At 36.0% G+C, this 22,590-nt stretch overlaps 1 protein-coding gene and 1 long non-coding RNA gene across 2 annotated transcripts; both read right to left on the reverse strand.

Moving 5' to 3' along the window:
* Positions 1-686: 686 nt before the first annotated feature.
* Positions 687-7,276, reverse strand: LOC127848158 (uncharacterized). Its single transcript, XR_008034389.1, has 2 exons — positions 6,064-7,276; positions 687-5,920 (listed from the first exon to the last, which is right to left on the reverse strand). It is a non-coding gene; the product is annotated as an uncharacterized LOC127848158 (long non-coding RNA).
* Positions 7,277-8,459: 1,183 nt separating this feature from the next.
* On the reverse strand, positions 8,460-20,228 carry LOC127849225 (uncharacterized). The gene is made up of 4 exons (XM_052381944.1): positions 20,088-20,228; positions 18,466-18,897; positions 11,017-11,254; positions 8,460-8,617 (listed from the first exon to the last, which is right to left on the reverse strand). The coding sequence occupies exons 1-4, from the start codon at positions 20,226-20,228 to the stop codon at positions 8,460-8,462; spliced, it is 969 nt and encodes a 322-aa protein (XP_052237904.1).
* Between the last annotated feature and the right edge of the window lie 2,362 nt (positions 20,229-22,590).

Consider the following 22,590-nt stretch of genomic DNA (forward strand, 5'->3'; position numbering starts at 1 on the left):
AGTAATCAAAGCGCCGTAGGCGCTGAAGGCCTGGGGCTAGATTTAGGGTGCTTGGTAAGAAGTGTAGTGACTAAACTGTAGTAAATGTAAACGGATCCACGCTATTTAGCTGCCAGATACAGTGTACATGTATGCTGATGTTATGAAGTTGAATGTTTTATATGATACTCGTGCTTAATATGTTTATCTAGTTTTAAACACTTCGACCTTTAAGGTAAGGTCATTCAATGGTCAAGGTCATCATAAAATATGTCAGTGGGATGGTCTTGTCCAAAGGGGAGTTTTGGACAAAAATAAAGTATATCCAATCATGAACCACAAAGTTAGAGCATGGTCCAGCCTTGTCAGGATGGACTAAACAGGTGAAATTGAGCAAGTATTGTAAGTTTGAAGAGGATATCTTTGATAGTCTTTGCGGAAATTGACATTTACAGACAACTAAACAAACGCGGACGCCGTCTACCTGGCTATGACAATAGCGGTGGTTTTGTTCTATAAGTCGAGCTAAAAAGGGAGATATTAATTAAGTTATGTGTGACTGGTAGACTATTTTCAGTTAATATAATGACAATCATGGCATTTTGAAAGGTAAGTGCTAATGATAATGAAATGTTTGAAAATGGTTTTGAGATCAATCTGAAGGCAGGGCAAAGTTACCAATACCATCGTAATAAATGAACAAGTACTTAGTGCTGAGATCAATTTAATGAATACAATGTTTCAACAACCTGTAGAACATGGAAGGTAATTGTTTTTAACATCAAAGCTTAATATAACTTGACATAATGAACTAACTAATAATCTAGCTCTACAAAATGATTTTAAAATGTTTGGAACAAGAATGGTATCATGCAATTTTGGTTCTTTTGTGTGAGTATTAACATATGTACTGTAAATGTACAAGGGCTAAATAACAAAGATAAATGCACTAAAAGTTTCAAATGGTTAGACAAAAAAAGGTATTATAAGTCTTTTTTATACAGGAAAGTCACCTAAAACATACCTTAGCAAAAACATTAAAAAGTGGTTGGGACGGAGATATTTATCTTAGCGGACAACATACAAATAAACAAGGCATCGCTTGTCTGAGTAAAAGTCATACATGAGTAACAGTGAATTACTTGAACGTAATAATGATTGGCAGACAAGCAAGTATAGATATAAAAATACACGAAACACAATTAACATTAATGAACGTTTACGGTCCGAACATAGATAGTCGGAGAGGATTTCAATATTGTTTTTAACCCATTATTAGAGATAAAAGAAATGGAAATCTTTAAAGTACCTTGGGCTATTTCAGGTTGTATTTCATGCAGTTAAAGTTCAACTATCGAGTGATCAGTCATAAATCTTGGTTTTATGTTGCATGTTTCGATAATGTTGCAATAGACTCGCATATTTAAAAAAAATCTTATCTCCAAAATATTGCTGGTTTTGTGTTTGAGTGCCAGGTGTATTTTTTTTTCATTATGATTAACTGTATGCCATATGTTTATGTAATTGTAGTTTTCAATTATGTTATTCAAAATGTTCTTTTTTTTTTAAAGTAAATAATAGCTTTTGAAAAGATACACAATATCAAACACAAATATAACAGGTAATAACCAATACAGTTTAAGATAACAAAGATGCAAATCCACACACCTTATGGGAAATAATTAAAGGCAAGATACTTAACACAACAATAAGATGCAAGTCATTTAAAACAAGAGGGCTGTTAGGCCCTAAGGCGCTCACCTGAGAGCAAAAGGTACTAGACTATTCTGGACAAATGCAAGCTGATTCATGAAGATTAGACCAAAAAAGTGACTTTCAACATGTTTTTTTTTATATTTGACCTAGTGACCTAGTTTTTAAGCTCATATGACCCATTTCCAATCTTCGCTAAGATTTCATTGGGACAAAATAATGTTTTGACCAAGTTTCATGTAGATTGGCCAATAAATGAGGCTAATATAGCGTCAACAAGTTTTCAATAAAGCCATATAAGGACAACTGCCCCCCCTTCCGGGCGGCGATATTTTTCAACGTATTTTAACCATTTTCAAACTCAGCTGAGCAATTGTTAGAATAAATGTTCTGATCAAGTTTCATGAAGATTGGATAATCATTGCGACTTCTAGTGTTAACATTACTAAATAGCCATATTAGGAAAAATGACACGCCCCCTTGCGGCCATGTTTTAAACGGACCTAAACCATTTTCAATCTGAGCCCAGATATCATTAGTACAAATATTCTGACCAAGTTTCATAAGCATTGGACCACAAATGTGACTTTTAGCGTTATAACAAGGATTTACTATAGCCATGTAAGGAAAACTGGCCCGCCACCTGGCAGCCATGTTTTTCAACAGACCAGAACCATTTTCAAACTCATCTGAGATATGGATTGTAGAAATGTTATGACTAAGTTTCATGAAGATTGGACAATAAATGTGACTTCTAGAGTGTTAAAAAGGTTTTACTATACACTAAAGCTATATAAGGAAAACTGCCACGACCACTGGCGGTTATGTTTTTCATTCAACTGGAACCATTTTCGAACGCGTTGAAGATTTTCTTGAGAAACATGTTTTGACGGACTAAAAATGTGACTTCTAGAGTGTTAACAAGGTTTTACTGTAGCCATGTAAGGAAAAACTGGCACGCCACCTGGCAGCCATGTTTTTCAACCAATTGGAACCATAATTGATTTCGTCCAAGATATCATTAGAACAAATGTTCTGACTAAGTTTCATGAAGATTGGACCATAAATTTGACTTTTACAGTGTGAACAAGTTTTACTATAGCCATAATAGGAAAACTGCCCTGCCCCCTGGCGGCCATGTTTTTCTTCCAACCGGAACCATTTTTGAGCTTGTCAAAGATTTCATTGGGACACATGTTCTGACCAAGTTTCATGATGATTGGACAAAAAAATGTAACTTCTAGAGTCTTAACAAGGTTTTATAATAGCCATATTAGGAAAACTGCCACGTCCCCTGGCACGCAGGTTTTTCAACGACGAGAAGCATTTTCAAACTCCTCCAAGATATTAATGGGACACATGTTTTGACCAAGTTTCATGAAGATTGGACAATAAATGTGACCTCTAAAGTGTTAACTAGGTTAATGTTGACGCTGCATGACAGACGACGCACAAAAGGCGATCACAAAAGCTCACCATGAGAAAGTTGTGCTCAGGTAAGCTAATAAAAAAAGTAACACACAAACTTGAAAATGAAGCCATAAAAGTCATTGAAGGTCTTGAAAAACAGAAGAAACACAAATTATACCACCTCCATTGTAGAAGGAAATTCTTACAAAAATGAAATGTGCAGCTCCTTGAGATACATATGCATGCCAAATATCAAGTTGCTATCTTCAATATTGCAAGAGTATTCATAAAATAAGCGATTGGGGCCACATATATTTGACCTCTGACCTTGAAGGATGACATTGACCTGTCACCACTCAAAATGTGCAGCTTCATGAGGTACACATGCATGCCAAATATCAAGTTGCTATCTTTAATATTGCAAAATTATTTATAAAATAAGCGATTTGGGCAACATATATTTGACCTCTGACCTTGAAGGATGACCTTGACTTTTCACCACTCAAAATGTGCAGCTCCATGAGATACACATGCATGCCAAATATCAAGTTGCTATCTGCAATATTGCAAAAGTATTCATAAAATGAGCGATTTTGGCCACATATATTTGACCTCTGACCTTGAAGGATTACCTTGACCTTTCACCACTCAAAATGTGCAGCTTCATGAGATACACATGCATGCCAAATATGAAGTTGCTATCTTTAATATAGCAAAAGTTATTGCAAAATGTTAAAGTTCGCGTAAACAAACCAACTGACCAACAGACAGGGCAAAAACAATATGTCCACCACTACTATAGTGGGGAACATAAAAATTATAATAGTAGGTATTTATCACACACACCTCAATGGCATAATACTTCGAGCACGGGCACAGCATGTTAAACACAATGAAAACAATACAAAATACTGTACAACATTTTAAAACGTAGAAACAAACACAAAACTTTACACTGACTAGTAGTTAATGGCAAAGACATAACAAATCAAAGTCAAATAATAGAAAAAGCCTATTTTTCGAAACACTATAAACGAAAGAATGTTGAAAATTTACTTTACACTAAAGCTATATAAGGAAAACTGCCACGACCACTGGCGGCCATGTTTTTCATTCAACTGGAACCATTTTCGAACTCGTTTAAGATTTTACTGGGAAACATGTTGTGAGGGACTAAAAATGTGACTTCTAGAGTGTTAAGAAGGTTTTACTGTAGCCATTTAAGGAAAAACTGCCTCGCCACCTGGCAGCCATGTTTTTCAACCAATTGGAACCATATTCGAACTCGTTAAAGATATCATTAGAACAAATGTTCTGACTAAGTTTCATGAAGATTGGACAATAAATTTGACTTCTACAGTGTGAACAAGTTTTACTATAGCCATAATAGGAAAACTGCCCCGCCCCCTGGCGGCCATGTTTTTCTTCCAACCGGAATCATTTTTGAACTTGTCAAAGATTTTATTGGAACACATGTTCCGACCAAGTTTCATGATGATTGGACAAAAAATATAACTTCTAGAGTCTTAAACAAGGTTTTATAATAGCCATATTAGGAAAACTGCCACGCCCCCTGGCACGCAGGTTTTTCAACGACAAGAAGCATTTTCAAACTCGTCCAATATATTAATGGGACACATGTTCTGACCAAGTTTCATGAAGATTGGACAATAAATATGACCTCTAAAGTGTTAACAAGGTAAATGTTGACGCTGCACGACAGACGACACACAAAAGGCGATCACAAAAGCTCACCATGAGCACGTTGTGCTCAGGTAAGCTAAAAAAAAAAGAAACACACAAACTTGAAAATGAAGCCATAAAAGTCATTGAAGCACTTGAAAAACAGATGCATAAAAGAAACACAAATTATACCACCTCCATTGAAGAAGGAAATTTTCACACACAAAAAAATAATAGAAGGAATTTATCACACACACCTCAATGGCATATTACTTTGAGCACGGGCACAGCATGTTGAACACAATGAAAACAATACAAAATACTGTGCAAACATTTTAAAACGTAGTAGCAAACACAAAACTATACACAGACTAGTAGTTAATGGCAAAGACATAACAAATAAAAGTCAAATAATAGAAGAAGCCTATTTTGCGAAACACTATAAACGAAAGAATGCCGAAAATAACAACCTCTTTAAAATAACACATCATGCTTTAAAGGAAGTGGAATAACAAGTATGTGAAGGATTACAAACTGAATATGAATATTGACAAGCTCGTTAAGAAATGCCAAATAACAAAAGTCCGGAATCTGATGGCATCACTATTGAGTGTTATAAAATATTTTGGAACAATATTTTAACACATTTAACATTTTCACTAAATTATTCATATAACAACGGAGGAGTAACCACTCAAAAAGCAAAGTGCTAATGATAATGAAATGTTTATAAATTGTACCGAGATCAATCTAAATGAAGGCAGGGCAGAGTTACCAACACATCGAAAACTAGGCAAAAGCGTTCTTGAGTTATCATCCGAAAATCATTTTACTATTTCGGGTCACCGTGACCTTAACCTTGTGACCTCAAAATCAATAGGGGTCATCTGCGAGTCATGATCAATCTACCTGTGAAGTTTCATGATCCTAGGCATATGCGTTCTTGAGTTATCATCCGAAAACCATTTTACTATTTCGGGTCACCGTGACCTTGACCTTTGACCTAGTAACCTCAAAATCAATAGGGGTTATCTGCGAGTCATGATCAATCTACCCATGAAGTTTCATGATCCTAGGCGTATGCATTCTTGAGTTATCATCCGGAAACCATTTTACTACTTCGGGTCACCGTGACCTTGACCTTTGACCTAAAAATCAATAGGGGTCATCTGCGAGTCATGATCAATCTACCCATGAAGTTTCATGATCCTAGGCGTATGCGTTCTTCAGTTATCATTCAAAAACCATTTTACTATTTCGGGTCACCGTGACCTTGACCTTTGACCTAGTGACCTCAAAATCAATAGGGGTCATCTGCGGGTCATGATCAATGTACCTATGAAGTTTCATGATCCTAGGCCCAAGCGTTCTTGAGTTATCGTCTGACAACCACCTGGTGGACGGACCGACAGACCGACAGACATGAGTAAAGCAATATGCATAAAAATGAACAAGTATTTAGTGCTGAGATGAATTTAATGAACACAATGCATTAACAACTTGTAGAACATGGAAGTTGATGGTTTTAAACATCAAAGCTTAATATAACTTTGCATAATGAAGTATAAACTAATAATCTAGTTCTACAAAATGATTTTTAAATGTTTGGAACAAGAATAGTATCATGTAATTCTCTGTCTTTTGAATGAGTATTAACATATGTACTGTAAATGTAAAAGGGCTAAATAACAAAGGCAAACGCACTTAAATTTTCAAATGTTTAAGACGAAAAATAGTCTTTTACAGGAAAATCACATTTACATATTAGCAGTTGAAAATAACACCCTTTTAATAAATAGACATCATGCTTTAATTTAAGGGAACACAAAATAATTTGATGTGCCTGCACTTCCAGCTTGTTAAGTGAACAATCAATCGTGTCACATGTTATCTCACATGATGACTCGAATAAAAAGCCTCAGACAATGAACAGGAGCAAAATACAAGTGTACAATTTCGAGTATTGAGTCTTATTCTTTAATCAACCATAATGATAATCTAATCTAGAAGTAAAAGTGCACTTTTGCTTTTCATAGATAAACTTTCAAAAGGACTTTTCGGCACTACAACAATGGATCATGTCAATTTTCTTGCTGATCACATGAATAAACTAACCATTTATAAGAATGGACAACTGTATTTCAGGTATTAAATATAACATGCTACCAAACAAATTTATTGACTGTGGATTGCAATCAACATCCTCAAATATGCACCAAGTCATGGATTATGTTACAAGTATTCTTATGGATCATATAAGAGAAACCAGTAGCATACATGATGAATTAGAAGAATTTAAGTTAGGAGTTCCAGATTTAATCAATGGAAAGTCGTGTATTCAATGAATGATTTTCTGTTTACAAGATCAAGCTTGTTTTTAATTATAAAACTTCTAATTTTATAACTGAAAGATCCTTTGCATTTATACAAGGTCAAGTCTTTTCCTGTACCTATAAATGCTACATCACATGATCTGTAGATGAAACACAAATATTAAATTTCCCTGCTTTCTTATTGATAACTAATGAGTGGCTAGACCTAATTAAACTGAATGTGTAGGATCCAGCCTCAAGTATTGTAAAAATAATTTTGCCTAATCACTTCTTCATGTTGTACATTGGCAATCTTTGCAAATGTCAAAATCAAGCAATTATATGCATAATTTCAGGTATGTTAAATGCCATTATACCTACAGCAAACACAACTATATTTAAAACCCTATGAATACATGTATACATATCCAGGTGACATCAAATTAACAAAATCAAATTATGTTTTTGCCCATTAAAAGTTTTTAAGACTTGTTACTTGAAAAAGAACAAGGGCTGTTTATAAAAAATGCATGCCCCCCATATGGGCTGTCAGTTGTAATGGCAGCTATTGTGTGAATACGTTTTTTGTCACTGAGGTGGTGGTGGAGGTGGTGATGGTTTCATGATACCAGGCGTAAGCCTTCTTGAGTTATCATCTGGAAACCATTTTCCTATTTACAGTAAACCACTTTACTGTCTCGTTTCACTGTGACCTTTGATTTAGTGACCTGAAAATCAATAAGAGTCATCTGCCAGTTATGATCAATGCCCCTATGAAGTTTCATGATCCCAGGCATAAGCTTTATTGAGTTATCATTTGGAAACCATTTTGCTATTTCCGTTCAACCATTTTACTGTTTCAGGTCACTGTGACCTTGACCTTTGACCTATTGACCTGAAAATCAGTTGGGGTCATCTGCTGGTCATGACCAATGTCCCTATTAAGTTTCATGATCATAGGCGTAAGCATTCTAGAGTTATCATTTAAAAACCATTTTCCTATTTCCAGTCACTATGACCTTCACCTGTGACCATTGACCTCAAAATCAATAGTTGGTCATCTGCCAGTCATGATCAATGTACGTATGAAGTTTCATGATCCTAGGCCTAAGCGTTCTTGAGTTATCATCAGACAATCATGTGGTGGACGGACGGACAGACCAACACACCATCATGTGCAAAGCAATATCCCCCTTCTTTGAAGGGGGGCATAACTAGGAGAAGTAGGAGCTTGTTGTAAAAAGTATGAAAAAGTAGGAGATTTATAAAAAAAAACACTAGGGAAAACAAGGTAAACTAGGAATGCTGAATAATGTCATGTATATGTATAACAGTTTACTGAAGTTTCACTGAAAGCACTTCTTATCCTTTTAATTGCAGCCTTAAGTTTGTTTTTCGCTCTGCAAAGAAAGATTCTGGATCCAAGTCTTCTTCAAGTTCTTGTGGAAGGGCAGCCATTAATAATTGTGAAGGAATTGCCCTCACAGAGTCATCACTGAGGAGAAGTTCTGTAATGTCATCTTGTACACAGGCACCAATTACTGTAAGTGTCACATGTACAGTTGGTTGTTCGACTTTCAGGAAAAATAAGGAAATACTTCATATGGCAATTCAAACATTACCTTTCAAGGATAAGGCAGCATCAGACATAAACAAAACAATAGAAGTTGTTTGTTTGTTTTAACGTTGCATTGACACGTTTAATGGCTATATGGCGCCTTTTCCCGCTTGTCATGGTGGAGAAAGACCCAAGGTTCCCCCTTGAGCATTTTTAATAATGAGCGGGCACTTGGGTGGAAGTTTTTTATCACTGTGACCTTGACCTTTGACCTAGTGACCTGAAAATCAATAGGGGTCATCTGCCAGTCATGATCAATGTACCTACGAAGTTTCATGATCCTAGCCATAAGCGTTCTTGAGTTGTCATCCGGAATAAATAGGGGTCATCTGTAAGTCATGATCGATCTACCTATCAAGTTTCATGATCCTAGGAATAAGCGTTCTTCAGTTATCATCCGGAAACCATTTTACTATTGGGGTCACCGTGACCTTGACCTTTGACCTAGTGACCTGAAAATCAATAAGGGTCATCTGCGAGTCATGATCAATGTACCTAGGAAGTTTCATGATCCTAGGCATAAGCGTTCTTGAGTTATCATTCGAAAACCATTTCACTATTTTGGGTCACCGTGACCGTGACCTTTGACCTAGTGACCTGAAAATCAATAGGGGTCATCGGCCAGCCATTATCAATCTACCTACGAAGTTTCATGATTCTAGGCATAAGCGTTCTTGAGTTATCATCTGGAAACCATATTACCATTTCAGGTCACTGTGACCTTGACCTTTGACCTAGTGACCTGAAAATCAATAGGGGTCATCTGCAAGTTATGATCAATCTACCTATTAAGTTTCATGATCCTAGGCATAGTGTTCTTGAGTTATCATCCGGAAACCATTTTACTATTTTGGGTCACTGTGACCTTGACCTTTGACCTAGTGACCTGAATATCAATAGGGGTCATTTGCCAGTCATGATCAATCTACCTATCAAGTTTCATGATCCTAGGCCTAAGCGTTCTTGAGTTATCATGTGGAAACCATTTTACTATTTCGGGTCACTGTGACCTTGACCTTTGACCTCAAAATCAATAGGGGTCATCTGCGAGTCAAGATCAATGTACCTATGAAATTTCATGATCCTAGATTCAAGTGTTTTTGAGTTATCATTCGGAAACCACCTGGTGGACGGACCGACCGACCGACAGACATGTGCAAAGCAATATACAATGTACCCCCTCTTCTTAGAAGGGGGGCATAAAAATTCAACTCACAGAGCGAGGATGGAACCTACATCTGAGAGAGGCAAGTGATCTAAAGTCAGCCACACAATGTCGAACGCTTCTTAAATTGAATTAAATTAAATCGTGATAATCTTGTGTAGAATCAGATTGATTTTTTATAAGAATACTAATTAATTTTTATGTCTAGACAGAGCAACTCGGGGATTTCAAAAATTTTTGGGGAAGGTACTGGATGGATTCTTTCAAATGGGAAGGAATGTGTTGTGAAATCTAGAATTTGGGAAAAACCTAAATAGAACATACTTTTACTCAGGAACAAGATACCTTTAGTAGGCCTTTTACATTGGCTTTTAAAGTTTTATACAATAACAACAGGTGACATTTAGCATTGACTTGACATAGACTAGAAAAGTGTCCATAGGACACGGGTGCCTCCCTTAACAGCTTATTATTACATGATTAGCAAAAATCTTACAAGTCTTAAGTCCCTCTTATTAAAAGCAACATAAATTAACCAAGGGCCATAAATGTTACATGGTGCGAATCTTCACATGATGAGCAACAAGCCTATTAAGTTTCGGGACTGTAGGAATAAACTCTTTTAAGTATAATTCTACTAAGTCAGGGGTTACAACTCTGCTTTACCAATTGAAACAAAACTAAATAAAACTCAGATGCACAACTTCACATAGTGAGCAATAATGCTAAGAAGTTTCAAGACAGTGACTGTAGGTCTTTTCTTTCTTGAAGTGTCAAGACTGTACGCCTTATACTTTAATAGATATGCGCAAACTTTATTAAGTATAATTTTACTAAGTCGAGAGCCATTACTCTGCTTTCAGATATTGAAATCAAATGGAAAACCACAGGTGCACAAATTTACATGTTAAGCAATAATTTTATTAAGTTTCAAGGGTGACGGTCTTATACTTGTGTAGATATGCATATCACAAACTTTTTCAGACGCACGGAAGAACAGCAAACAGACGGACATGGTTTTTTTTTTGGGGGGGGGGGACAAAAATAGGCAACTTGTCATGGTGTTCTGCCCACCATTAGTGCATCTTAGCTAAATTATTTGAAAAATCCTTAAAGTATGCAGTCAAAATGTTTACTAACAGTAACTGAAGTTGTGTAGGTAGAATTGAAGCTGGTTTCAGTTGTATACTTTGTTTGGTAAGTGTGTATTGTCAAATAAGTGATTTTGACGAAATCCCCAGTTCTGACGTTTTTGTTAGTGTTTCTCCACAAAGCCACTTTTACTCTGTCCACCGTTTCATCCTGTATGTAAATTGTTCTCATCTTTGTCGGACTTTTCGACTTTCCTACCAGGATGTCGCGCTCTTCTTCATCCTGTATAACATGATTACATACATATTGAGTTATTAGCAAAATGACAACAGCTGTCAGTAATGGTGTGCATGACTTGAAGGATATACAACATGCTGACCAATATTCCTGTTAAGTTGCATGTCTTTAGCTCAAGCATTTTGGAGGTTCACGCGACGCAGCATTTTTGGACAGACACACCCACAGACAAGTTTAGATAAGAATGGACAAGAATGGACAATAAATGTAGCCTCTAGAGTGTAAACAAGGTTAATGTTGACGCTGCATGATGCATGACAGACAAATGGCGATCACAATAGCTCACCATGAGTATGTTGTGCTCAGATGAGCTAAAAATGGAGTGTAAAAGGGTTAAGATTAGTCATTACGAGCTGTTTTTATGGAGCATTAATTGTATAAGGCCTAACGAAAAATTATGTATATTTCCGGTTACCCGATCGACCGTCAGAGTTTACCCGTGACTGCAATTCTTTTATAAAAAAATCGCGAGTGGACAACAACGATATTGTTTGACACTATTTGGTCCCTATGTAGATCTTTAAAGGCCTGAACTTTAAACCACGCCGCTATCTTTGAAAATGGCCGACTGCTCAAGCGTAGTGGCTTGACAAGAAGGCAGAGCTGCCATTATCTTCCACCATTTTGGAATTCAGGGTAGGGGAAAAAAATCCAATGACAAGGCACAGTCATGTTTATATCTAATACAACCCGACTTGTTTTAAAATGTTAATACATTTTAAACATTATTTCAAATTATTGTAATTTAATTTTCGGTAGTTTTTTTATTATTTAATTATAAAAACCAATCGTTCCCTCGATGCGAAGTTTGACAGCTTTGCATTCATTTAAATGTAAATGTTTCCGTGTTTTATTAAATGAAATCGTAACCTCCAGTGTGAAACAGTACTTGATTATCACAAGAAGGTCAGTATCTGTAATATCTTGATTTGTTTTTTGCGGTAACCTCCAGTGTGAAACAGTACTTGATTATCACAAGATGGTCAGCATCTGTAATATCTTGATTTGTTTTGTTCGTAACTTTGATTTAAATTATTTGAATCATGTTGGTACAATATGAGTACGAACATCTAATAATTCCGAACATTTTCGAACCAAATATAAAAACAAGGGACAAAATTGTCACAAAACCAGGTTTTAATTGTGAAAAAAAAATCTGATAAAGGGAGAAAACTCAAACTGAACTTTTGAAATGAACAAACAAAATTAACCCCCTTTGTAAGTTTATTTTTTTAAAAATCTATTTTTAGTCGTGGCGACCTTGACATTGGAGATATTGACGTGATTCTTTCGTGCGACACACCGTCCCATGATGGTGAACAAATGTGCCAAATGATTTTAAAATCTCACAATGAATGACATAGTTATGGCCAGGACAAGCTCATTTATGGCCATTTTTGACCTTTGAACTCAAAGTGTGACCTTGACTTTGGAGATATCGACGTAATTATTTCGCGCCACACACCGTCCAATGATGGTGAACAAATGTGCCAAATGATTTTAAAATCTGACAATGAACGACATAGTTATGGCCCGGACAAGCTTGTTCCGCCCGCCTGCCAGCCAGCCAGCCAGCCCGCCCGCATTCGCCAATCTAATAACCAGTTTTTTCCTTCGGAAAACCTGGTTAAAAATATCCGAACCTACTGACCCTCATTGTTTTGAGTGTGTAACCGGAAACATACATGTTTTTGTGTTCGGTGTAAGGTAAATGTGCTAGTTACAAATGCATAAAATCACCATCCAAAATATGGCAGATGACTATTTTGTAACAGGTTTAACATGTCGGTGCATATTTATACAGTAATCTACTATGTAATTTTGTATGGAACACATTAGGGGACTTAAATGAAATGAGCGCCATCGCAATAATTAGACATGTTTTGCAACCAATTCCAAAGGTATTATAAGTACACTGTATTATGTGAATTTGGAATTAGACATCAAACTGGGAATGGACATTGTGTTGTTGATGTTCTAAAACAAAACTGTTCCTTTCATGTATTGAATTTATGTTTGTAATGATTTATTTAAACTTCAAGCTTAATAAGTAATAGGATATTGCTTATTAAGCTTTAAGTTCATTTTAATTTTAGTTTTCAACTGTGTGTGGCATGGACAGTTTCATTTTATGAAAATTATAAAAAAAAACAAGATGCGTTTGTGAAACACAATGTCCCCCTATATGACGTTTGACTTTGAAGGATGACCTTGACCTTGTGAAGGATGACCTTGACCTTTCACCACTCAAAATGTGCAGCTCCATGAGATACACATGCATGCCAAATATCAAGTTGCTATATTCAATATTGCAAAACTATTAATAAAATAAGCGATTTGGGCCACATATATTTGACCTCTGACCTTGAAAGATGACCTTGACTTTTCACCACTCAAAATGTGCAGCTCCATGAGATGCACATGCATGCCAAATATCAAGTTGCTATCTTCAATATTGCAAAAGTATTTCTAAAATAAGCGATTTTGGCCACATATATTTGACCTCTGACCTTGAAGGATGACCTTGACCCTTCACCACTCAAAATGTGCAGCTCCATGAGATACACATGCATGCCAAATATCAAGTTGCTATCTTCAAGATTGCAAAAGTATTCATAAAATGAGCAATTTTGGCCATATATATTTGACCTTTGACCTTGAAGGATGACCTTGACCTTTCACCACTCAAATGTGCAGCTTCATGAGATACACATGCATGCCAAATATGAAGTTGCTATCTTCAATATAGCAAAAGTTATTGCAAAATGTTAAAGTTGGCGCAGACAGACCAACAGACAGACCAACAGACAGGGCAAAAACAATATGTCCCCCACTACTTAAGTGGGAGACATATTGATTGATTTTATTTGGTAAACATATGAACATTACATAGTTACTACATAATGCAGACAATATAAAATATAGTATCACAGCAAAATACATAGCAAACCATGGAATGCACACACAATACCAAGGATAACACAAAAAAGAGAAAAATGATTTTCACTTATTTCCATTGTGGTCCTTGTTATTGGTGGCAGTAACCATGAAACAGTCATGTATTAGATTTTAATAATGTATATGTATCAAATATGTACTGTTTAATAAAGTATATTACTGATTAAGAATGAATAAATATAATCACATGTTCATTATTATCACAGAAGTTGCATAAGAAAGTTACACACTGCATAGGTAGTTAATAAACACACTTTGTAGCATACTATAAGTTAAAGAATAATTATGAGATCCTTGCATCTTATTGATCATAAGACTTAAAAATGTATCACAGTATTTTAACAGAACATAAAATTCATAATAAAAATTATACTATAAAAAGCTATAAAGACTCTAAAAACTGTTTCTTGATGGCACCCTTGAAATTGTTAGGTTTAGGTACATCCCTGATGTTTTGAGGAAGATTGTTCCATAAACAGATACCATTATATGTAAATGTTTTAGAACCAAAACTTCCTACTCTTGGTTTGGAAAAACGACCAGAGTCTTCAAATGTAAAATTTTCAGCAAAATGATCAGATTCTGGCTGAGCTACCATATTAGACCTAGTACAACGATTATGTACGCCAGACACTGGCTTAAAATTCTCACCCATATACTCTGGTGCAAGGCCATTTTTAATCTTATGTACATGACAAAGTATGATCTGTTCTACTCTTTTTGAAACAGGCAGCCAACCTAAATGTGAAAACTGTTCTTGACCAACATGTGATCTGTTATCCATATTCAGAACAAACCTAATCATCTTGTTTTGAATAGTTTGAAGCCTATTTTTAAGTGACTGAATAAGACCAGGGTACCAAAAAGAGCAGGCATAGTCAAAGTGGCACTGTATAAGAGACATGACATGAGTTTTCTGGTGTGCAATGTTAAGAACTTACTATTTCTGTATAGGAACTTTAACCTTGAGTTTGCCTTTGTAATAATTGATCTAGCAATGGTTTTACCAGACAGGAACTGGTCCAATACAGCACCTAGGTACTTAACAGAACTTGATGGAGTAATTGACTCATCATTGCAAGAGACATTTAACTGAGAATTTGACCTTAGTTTGGGCTTTGAGCCAAACAATATAGATTCTGTTTTACCAAGATGTAGGGAAAGTTTATTGTCCACTAACCACTCACTTATAAGTACGAGATCGCTAGAAAGAATGGATTCAATTTCTGAAATGTGTTTACCAGCTACCAGGATGGATGCCAGTATCATCAGCATAAAGTAAAATTTTATTTCTTACCACAGCGGCCATATCATTCACATAAATTAAAAATAAAAGGGGACCTAAAATGGAGCCCTGAGGAACACCACATGAGATGGAGGCCTCGAAGGACAAAGTACCTGATACGTCAACAACCTGATGGCGATCGGAGAGATAGGAGGTAAACCACCTGACTGCGTCACTATGGAGACCAATAGCCTCAAGTTTCATGATTAAAATACTATGATTGACGGTATCGAATGCCTTCTGTAGGTCTAACAATATCATACCAACCATCTTACCTTCATCCATCTTAAAACGAATATAATCAGATATATGGGTAAGGCAGGTGTCTGTAGAATAGCCACGCCTAAATCCTGATTGATAGCTATACAGAAGCTTTTTGTCATTCAAGTAACCTTCAACTTGGTCATAAATTACTCTTTCAAGGATCTTTGAAATGATACTTAAGATCGAAACCGGTCTGTAGTTTTCAACCTCAGTCTTAACACTTTTCTTATAGAGGGGAATAACTCTCGCTGACTTGAGGTCATCAGGAACAGAACCCTGTATGATTGACAAGTTAACAATATGAGCAAGGGGACAAGATATGAAAGAAGCACTATCCCTAACAAATCTAGCAGGAATGCCATCCAAACCTGAGGCTTTATTAGCACTTAATTTATGTGTATGCTTTAAAATTGTATTTTCAGACACAATGGAAAATGAAAAACTGTTTGGCACAACACCTTTAGTAGCGTAGTAATTACTTACAAAATTCTTGCCATATTTATTAAAACATTTTTGTAAAAAAAACATTTTAAATGATGCTATTATATATAAAAGTATCTATTTTAATTATTATTTGTCAAACTAAATCAATACAACATGTAAAACTGCATATTATGCACTGTTGAAAAAACAATATAGTCCCATATTGATGTCCTATTCCAACTCCACAAAATACTGTGTTATTAGGAAGTATAATTAAATTAGGTTTACAACTGAGAAAACTAGAGCTTTGTCACAGACGTGATGAATACCCCCACATGCTGTATGGACACAGAATGTTTTGCATGTTGCCTTCACAAAAGCACATTGATGAATGTTGAAAAACGCACTAAGTGACCCTGTGACCTAGTTTTTGACCTGGCATGACCTACATTCGAACTTCAGTCTTGGATTCCACTCGACTGATGACCGAGTTATGATTTTTGCGTCTGTCGAGTTAAAATTCCAAGCCAGTAGCCCGATCGTATAAGTGCTTTTTCCGTGTTTGAACTTAGTTACATGGCCGAAATAGCTTCCTATAATAGCTTCCTCGGCATTCCGGAAATTGTTTGTTCGGTACCGATTGTGCCCAGGTTTTTATTTATTGATTTTTGATTGGCTGGTGATGGCCATACATGAACGATAACTGACGAAAAGTCCTTGCTACTTTCCTAAAATCTTACAATGTCCACCATCTTAAAATATTTTAAGTGATCGATTTGCAAAGTATACCCATCCCTTCGGATGAAATTTCTCAACATTATTGTTTTACCTTCAACAAGTTTGTTGAATTGGGTTGGGTCATACAACACAACTTTCACAGCTTTTTTGTCATCTGCTATAGCAACAGACTTTGACTGCTTTGTCTCACCATTGGCATTAGTATATGTCTCTGGACTGCTTGCAAACACAACTCTGCACTATCAGCTTAACATATTGTAAAGCAAATGCTAACAAAATTATCTATTTATAACGGATTTTCTAAGAAACTTGTTTTCATTGTCTGAAATTAAACGATATGCACATTTACTTCATGTGCAAAACACATACATCTTTCGGGCATTCTTTTTTTTGGATTCAGTGTTTTTCGTCGATGTTAATTATTTTATTTTTTATTTTCGACTTTCTTTATAACATTTTCTATACAATGACGAATACAGATGCGGTGATACGAATGGTCTGGTTTATACTATTTTGCATTGTATCCTTGAGTTACCAGTTTCAGTTGATGTGTAACAAATAGTTGACAATATCAGATTAAAGAATACATATTAACCCTTTGCATGATGGGAAATTTGTCGTCTGCTTAAATGTTGTCTGCTGAATTTCTAAAATAAGCATTTTCTTTGATATTTTTCAAAGAATATTATCAGAATAGCAAACAGTTTGGATCCTGATGAGACGCCACGTTCTGTGGCGTCTCATCTGGATCCAAACTGTTTGCAAAGGCCTTCAAAATTCGGTTCCCGCACTGAAAGGGTTAACCAGTAATTGCAACTAGAAAGATAAAGGGCCCTGCCCTTTATTGTGGTTGGGGACGTGCGACACTTGACCCTCAGTCTTATTTTCCAGATTTCACATTTGGGACAATTGACACCCCTGCTATAGAAGCATATTCAGAAGTAAATTGGTAATCTCCATTGGGCACTCATTGAGTAGATGCTTATTGAACAGTGTAGTAAGTTGATCTCTCTAGACACTTTCACTAGTATTATTACCGGATGGAGTGGATTAGGTCCAAGACTAACATATTTACAAATGTTACAGAATTATAACTCTAATTCGGGCTAGTAAGAATTTATTCGGGCTATTGAAATTTCCAAGCTGGTGGTCTGATCAAGCTAGTGCCTCAAAAAAATAATGCCAAGACTGGAACTTGGCCTAGACATCATATAGATACAACTTATGATTAAGTTTGGTGAAGATTGGATGAAAACTACTTGAATTTGAGAGCATACAACATGCTGTATGTGACCCCGTGAACTCGTTTTTTGACCCGGCATGACCCATATTCGAACTTGACCTAGACATCTAGATAAAATTTCTGACCAAGTTTGTTGAAGATCGGATGAAAACAATTCGAGTCAAAGAGCGGACAACCAATACAGATCAGATGGACAGACAGACAAGACTCCTATATACCCCCTTTAACTTCGTTTGTGGGGGTATAATGAAATTATAAGCCAATGAAAAGAAGTAATATAAATACCTGAATGACTTTCCCGCAAACAGTCGTTTTGGTTTTTGGAAGTGATCTTAGTGCTTCTCTCAATGAAACCACAGGAGCCGCTGGTGGATTGACAAGAGCCTTACCTTCTTGTACTTTGCTGTCAGGGACTTCAATTTCTTGTGTTGGGAACAGTCTAGATGTTCGGGTTAGAATGATATACCCATCCCTTCGGATGAAATTTCTCAACATTATTGTTTTACCTTCAACAAGTTTGTTGAATTGGGTTGGGTCATACAACACAACTTTCACAGCTTTTTTGTCATCTGCTATAGCAACAGACTTTGACTGCTTTGTCTCACCATTGGCATTAGTATATGTCTCTGGACTGCTTGCAAACACAACTCTGCCCCTTGCAGACTTGTCGTAGGGCATGCTTTGGTCCATGTTCATGATTTCTTCTAAGGTTGACATCTGCAAAGATATAAGTAGAACAAATGTAATTTATCAAACAAGAGTACTGCTTGTGGGTGCCAACGCTTAACTGCAGTTGTTTGTTGCCCTAGCATAACTCGATAACTGAAAAATATTGCCCAAATATTTATGTAACGTTTCATACAAATATGCCTCGTCTGTATAAAGACCTATTGCAAGTTTGAAGAAAATGTCCTTATATTGAAGGAGATATTTGAAAATATTGCATTTTTAAAGAAATTTGCTGAGTTGAAAAGGGGCATAACTGTGAAAATACTGCCTACTATTTTGTGTAACATGTTTAACAAATATGTGTTGTCAGTATAAACAACGAGTACAAGTTTGAAGAAAACATAGTGATTTTACTTACTTCTCACCAAAATGATCAAGATACAAGAGGTTTTACACCTTTGTACAGCTGATCAACCGTGTCTTTGATTGTCGCAGTCGGCAGTCCATCGAGCCAGTGTCAACTTCTTCGAGAAGTGGACACTAGTCACACTCTTTTTACACATTTCGCCGTAATCCAATACATTCAAATTACACAAACAAAAAACCCCAACCGTCGTCACTTGTGCAGACATTTCTTAAATTATCGTAAAAGAAAAAGAAAGATACAATAATTGCTAACAGTTGTACGTTTGTTTTAGGTTTCATTAAAAGTAAACCAATCAAATGCCACTAATTGGTCACGTGATTAGAAACGTAGAACATCGTCATCAAAATGGAATTTCATTGATAAAACGGAAGTGAGATTCTCGCATGAATATGCAAACAATAATAAAACCTATGCCGTATCCAATGCTTAGGAATTTTGCGTCAATAATATTTTATTACACGTTTTATGACACTTTCATGTTATATAGTTATGTTCTGTATTCACAATGCGGGTTATTGAGAACTTCTTTGCAGGGACCTATTTGTTTCTATAGGTCCCTCTTCTTTGATTGCGCATGAATGACCGCCAAGTGGTAAATCGGACTTTTCCAAATTCATTCATTCGCGGTTGTTTTGGCAGCCAGCCAAGTCAGCTTATTCCAAAAAACGGTTTAAGTACTTTGGCCTAGGGGCTTCGCCCCAGGCCAAAAACGACATCGGTAATAAATCCAATCGTATGCTATTAAATAAAATATTAAAACTATAAGGTAGATACGAAAATAACATATAATTTACAATTATATTTTGCTCACCACCTCGTCCCATTTGTTTATTCGAATAACCGAAATCTTTTCGGCTCCGATCCCCTTATACTCGCCGAATAGAAGGCTCCAGTTGTCCCGTACCAGCGCATTTAAAACAATCTGGCTCGGACCAATCTGCCATGGGGGCATTCTGGCGCTTCGTTTCGCTGTCTTCAACTGCTAAAAACTCCATTTTATAAGTTATACAAGACACGTATTGATGCAAAGCGTCGGGAATTTTAGTGTAAAAGGCACTCAATGAAGTTATATGGAACGATTTTTTTTTTCTACTGTAAATATTAATATATTGGCCGATTATATTAAACAAAATAGAAAAAGATACTGGTATAACCATTATCTGTGATTTTGTGTTATAACCCCCGAATAACCATTATCTATGATGTTGTGTTATAACCCCCAAATAACCATTATCGATGATGTTGTGTTATAACCCCTAAATAACCATTATCTATGATTTTGTGTTGTTACCCCCAAATATTTCATAGTTCATTTTATTTACATAAGTTCCATTTTTTTACTTGCATTCGTGTGCAGTTTTCATTAATGGAACAGAACTGTGTAGGTTTTTAAAAAAATCTGCTTCATCTTGCAGGCGTAATTTCATGTTTTTCTCAACTTCAAGGGGAGATGATTCTGAACTTATTCTTACGTTGCTCATTTACGATAGGTATTGAGTACTCATTGATATGAAAACACTGTAAAAGTTTTAATGTGTTTACGAACCCCCCCCCCCCCTCAACCACCACCACCCTCTCACACATATATTTCACGGGCATAATAAAAACAAAAAATGGTTACAATAAAACAGCATATTTATTTAAACTAAAATGTCTACATCAAAACAAAAAGTACATAGAACACAAATAAAATAATTTGATTCTACTGGGGCTTGAACCTTGGGCCTTTCACATGTGAAGTGAGCGTGTAACCATTACACTACGGAACCGCTTGAAAAATCACCTTCTAACTAAGATATTAATATGCTATTAATAGTCGGTTTAAATGTAAACCCGGAAGTTTAAACGCTGGATATTGAGCGGGGTTAAAGGTCCATACCAAAGGGTTCATACCACTGACAAGATACGGGTCAGGCCTGCGGCCTTCTATATGTGGTTCTTAAAACAACTGTAAGAGGACTTGATAGTAATGAGACTGGGGTGCTGTGATGGTGCTCCTCATTGATCAATCTCTTGCACGACGGTTACATTACATCCACCTCTGTGTTGGGCTCAGAACGGACTATTATTTGTTATGAAAGCGTCTCATTTATGTCATGATCATTCCAAGCGTCCATCATTGAAGAATACTAAACAATCTCTTGCATGACGGTTACATTGCATTTACTGCATTAAAGATCAAAGCGCTGAAGGAACTGAAGGTGTTCGCTATTGCATAATTAAATACGCAATTCATTTTTGAAAATCAATTGCAAGTTTGAAATGAACACACGCCATTCAACTTTATAAAGTGTGTGTCATAGCGCACGGGTCGAGTTTTGTGTGCACTTTTTATCATCCTTATTATTTCATAGAAATAACTAAGACAAAATAAAAACAACATGCTTTTTAGAAGTTCTGAAAGCATAGAAAGTATGATGAAAATGGTAATGAGAACTTAATATAAAGAAAATTTGCAGTCACCATCATATTAAAGGAATATTTTTTCTAATATCAAATGACTATCTCACCAAGAATATAAATTCATCATGAAAGTTCCGTGTACAAAACTTTTGATTTTTGACACCATATACAAATTCAAAATATACAATAATCTTCGTATCTTGTATAAGGAGGAATAAAGTACATAAACCTTGCTGTTTATGCTTTACTTGTTACCCGAGCAGTTCACACGGTGTCAACAACGCTAACATAAACATAGATATAGAGCACTAATGCGCTTTTAGGCGTAGCTGTTTCAGTTTTCATCTTAGTGACTTTTACATAACGCCAACAGACACGCATGAATATTTTCGAATATTTAATAAGCTGATTCGAGATACAACCTCTGAATTTTTGCTACATCACTGCGTATGTGCTCAATTCAAATGATGTAGCACTGTTCAGGAATTCCGGACTACTCTCTGTATGCTCAAATGACACAAATTGTGGCCCTGTTACAAATACGCGTTACAATCCATCTCGCAGAATTTCACTTTCGCTTCCAAGATGAGAAAACAATCATTAGCGAAATAGTATAGTGTCACGATAAAAGAAAATCGTTTAATTATCATACCACAATGTTTGCCGTACTTGGTCAGCACATCTAGAAATCATTCCTTAATGTGTGGATAGGCTGCCATTATAAACAAGTTTGCTATTTTGAATTCAATTTTGTATCAAAAAGCATTGTTCTTAAATGTGGCATTTTCACTTCGCAATGAGATTTGTAATGGGTCTTATTCCATATGCGCCCATCATATAAATAGCCCACTCAGCTATCCCTCCTTCTGGTAAGGAGAAACATAACATATTGAGTTATTTTAAAGCGAACA

This window comes from Dreissena polymorpha, chromosome 10, assembly GCF_020536995.1.
Source record: "Dreissena polymorpha isolate Duluth1 chromosome 10, UMN_Dpol_1.0, whole genome shotgun sequence".
NCBI classification, from domain to species: domain Eukaryota; kingdom Metazoa; phylum Mollusca; class Bivalvia; order Myida; family Dreissenidae; genus Dreissena; species Dreissena polymorpha.

Coding starts and splice junctions, on each gene's coding strand:
- LOC127849225 (XM_052381944.1), bottom strand. CDS start 20,228: ATGCCCCCATGGCAGATTGGTCCGAGCCAGATTGTTTTAAATGCGCTG. Junction 11,255..18,465: donor TTTGCGGGAAAGTCATTCAG/GTATTTATATTA, acceptor CATGTTATACAG/GATGAAGAAGAGCGCGACAT. Junction 8,618..11,016: donor CACAACTTCAGTTACTGTTA/GTAAACATTTTG, acceptor CCTGTGTACAAG/ATGACATTACAGAACTTCTC.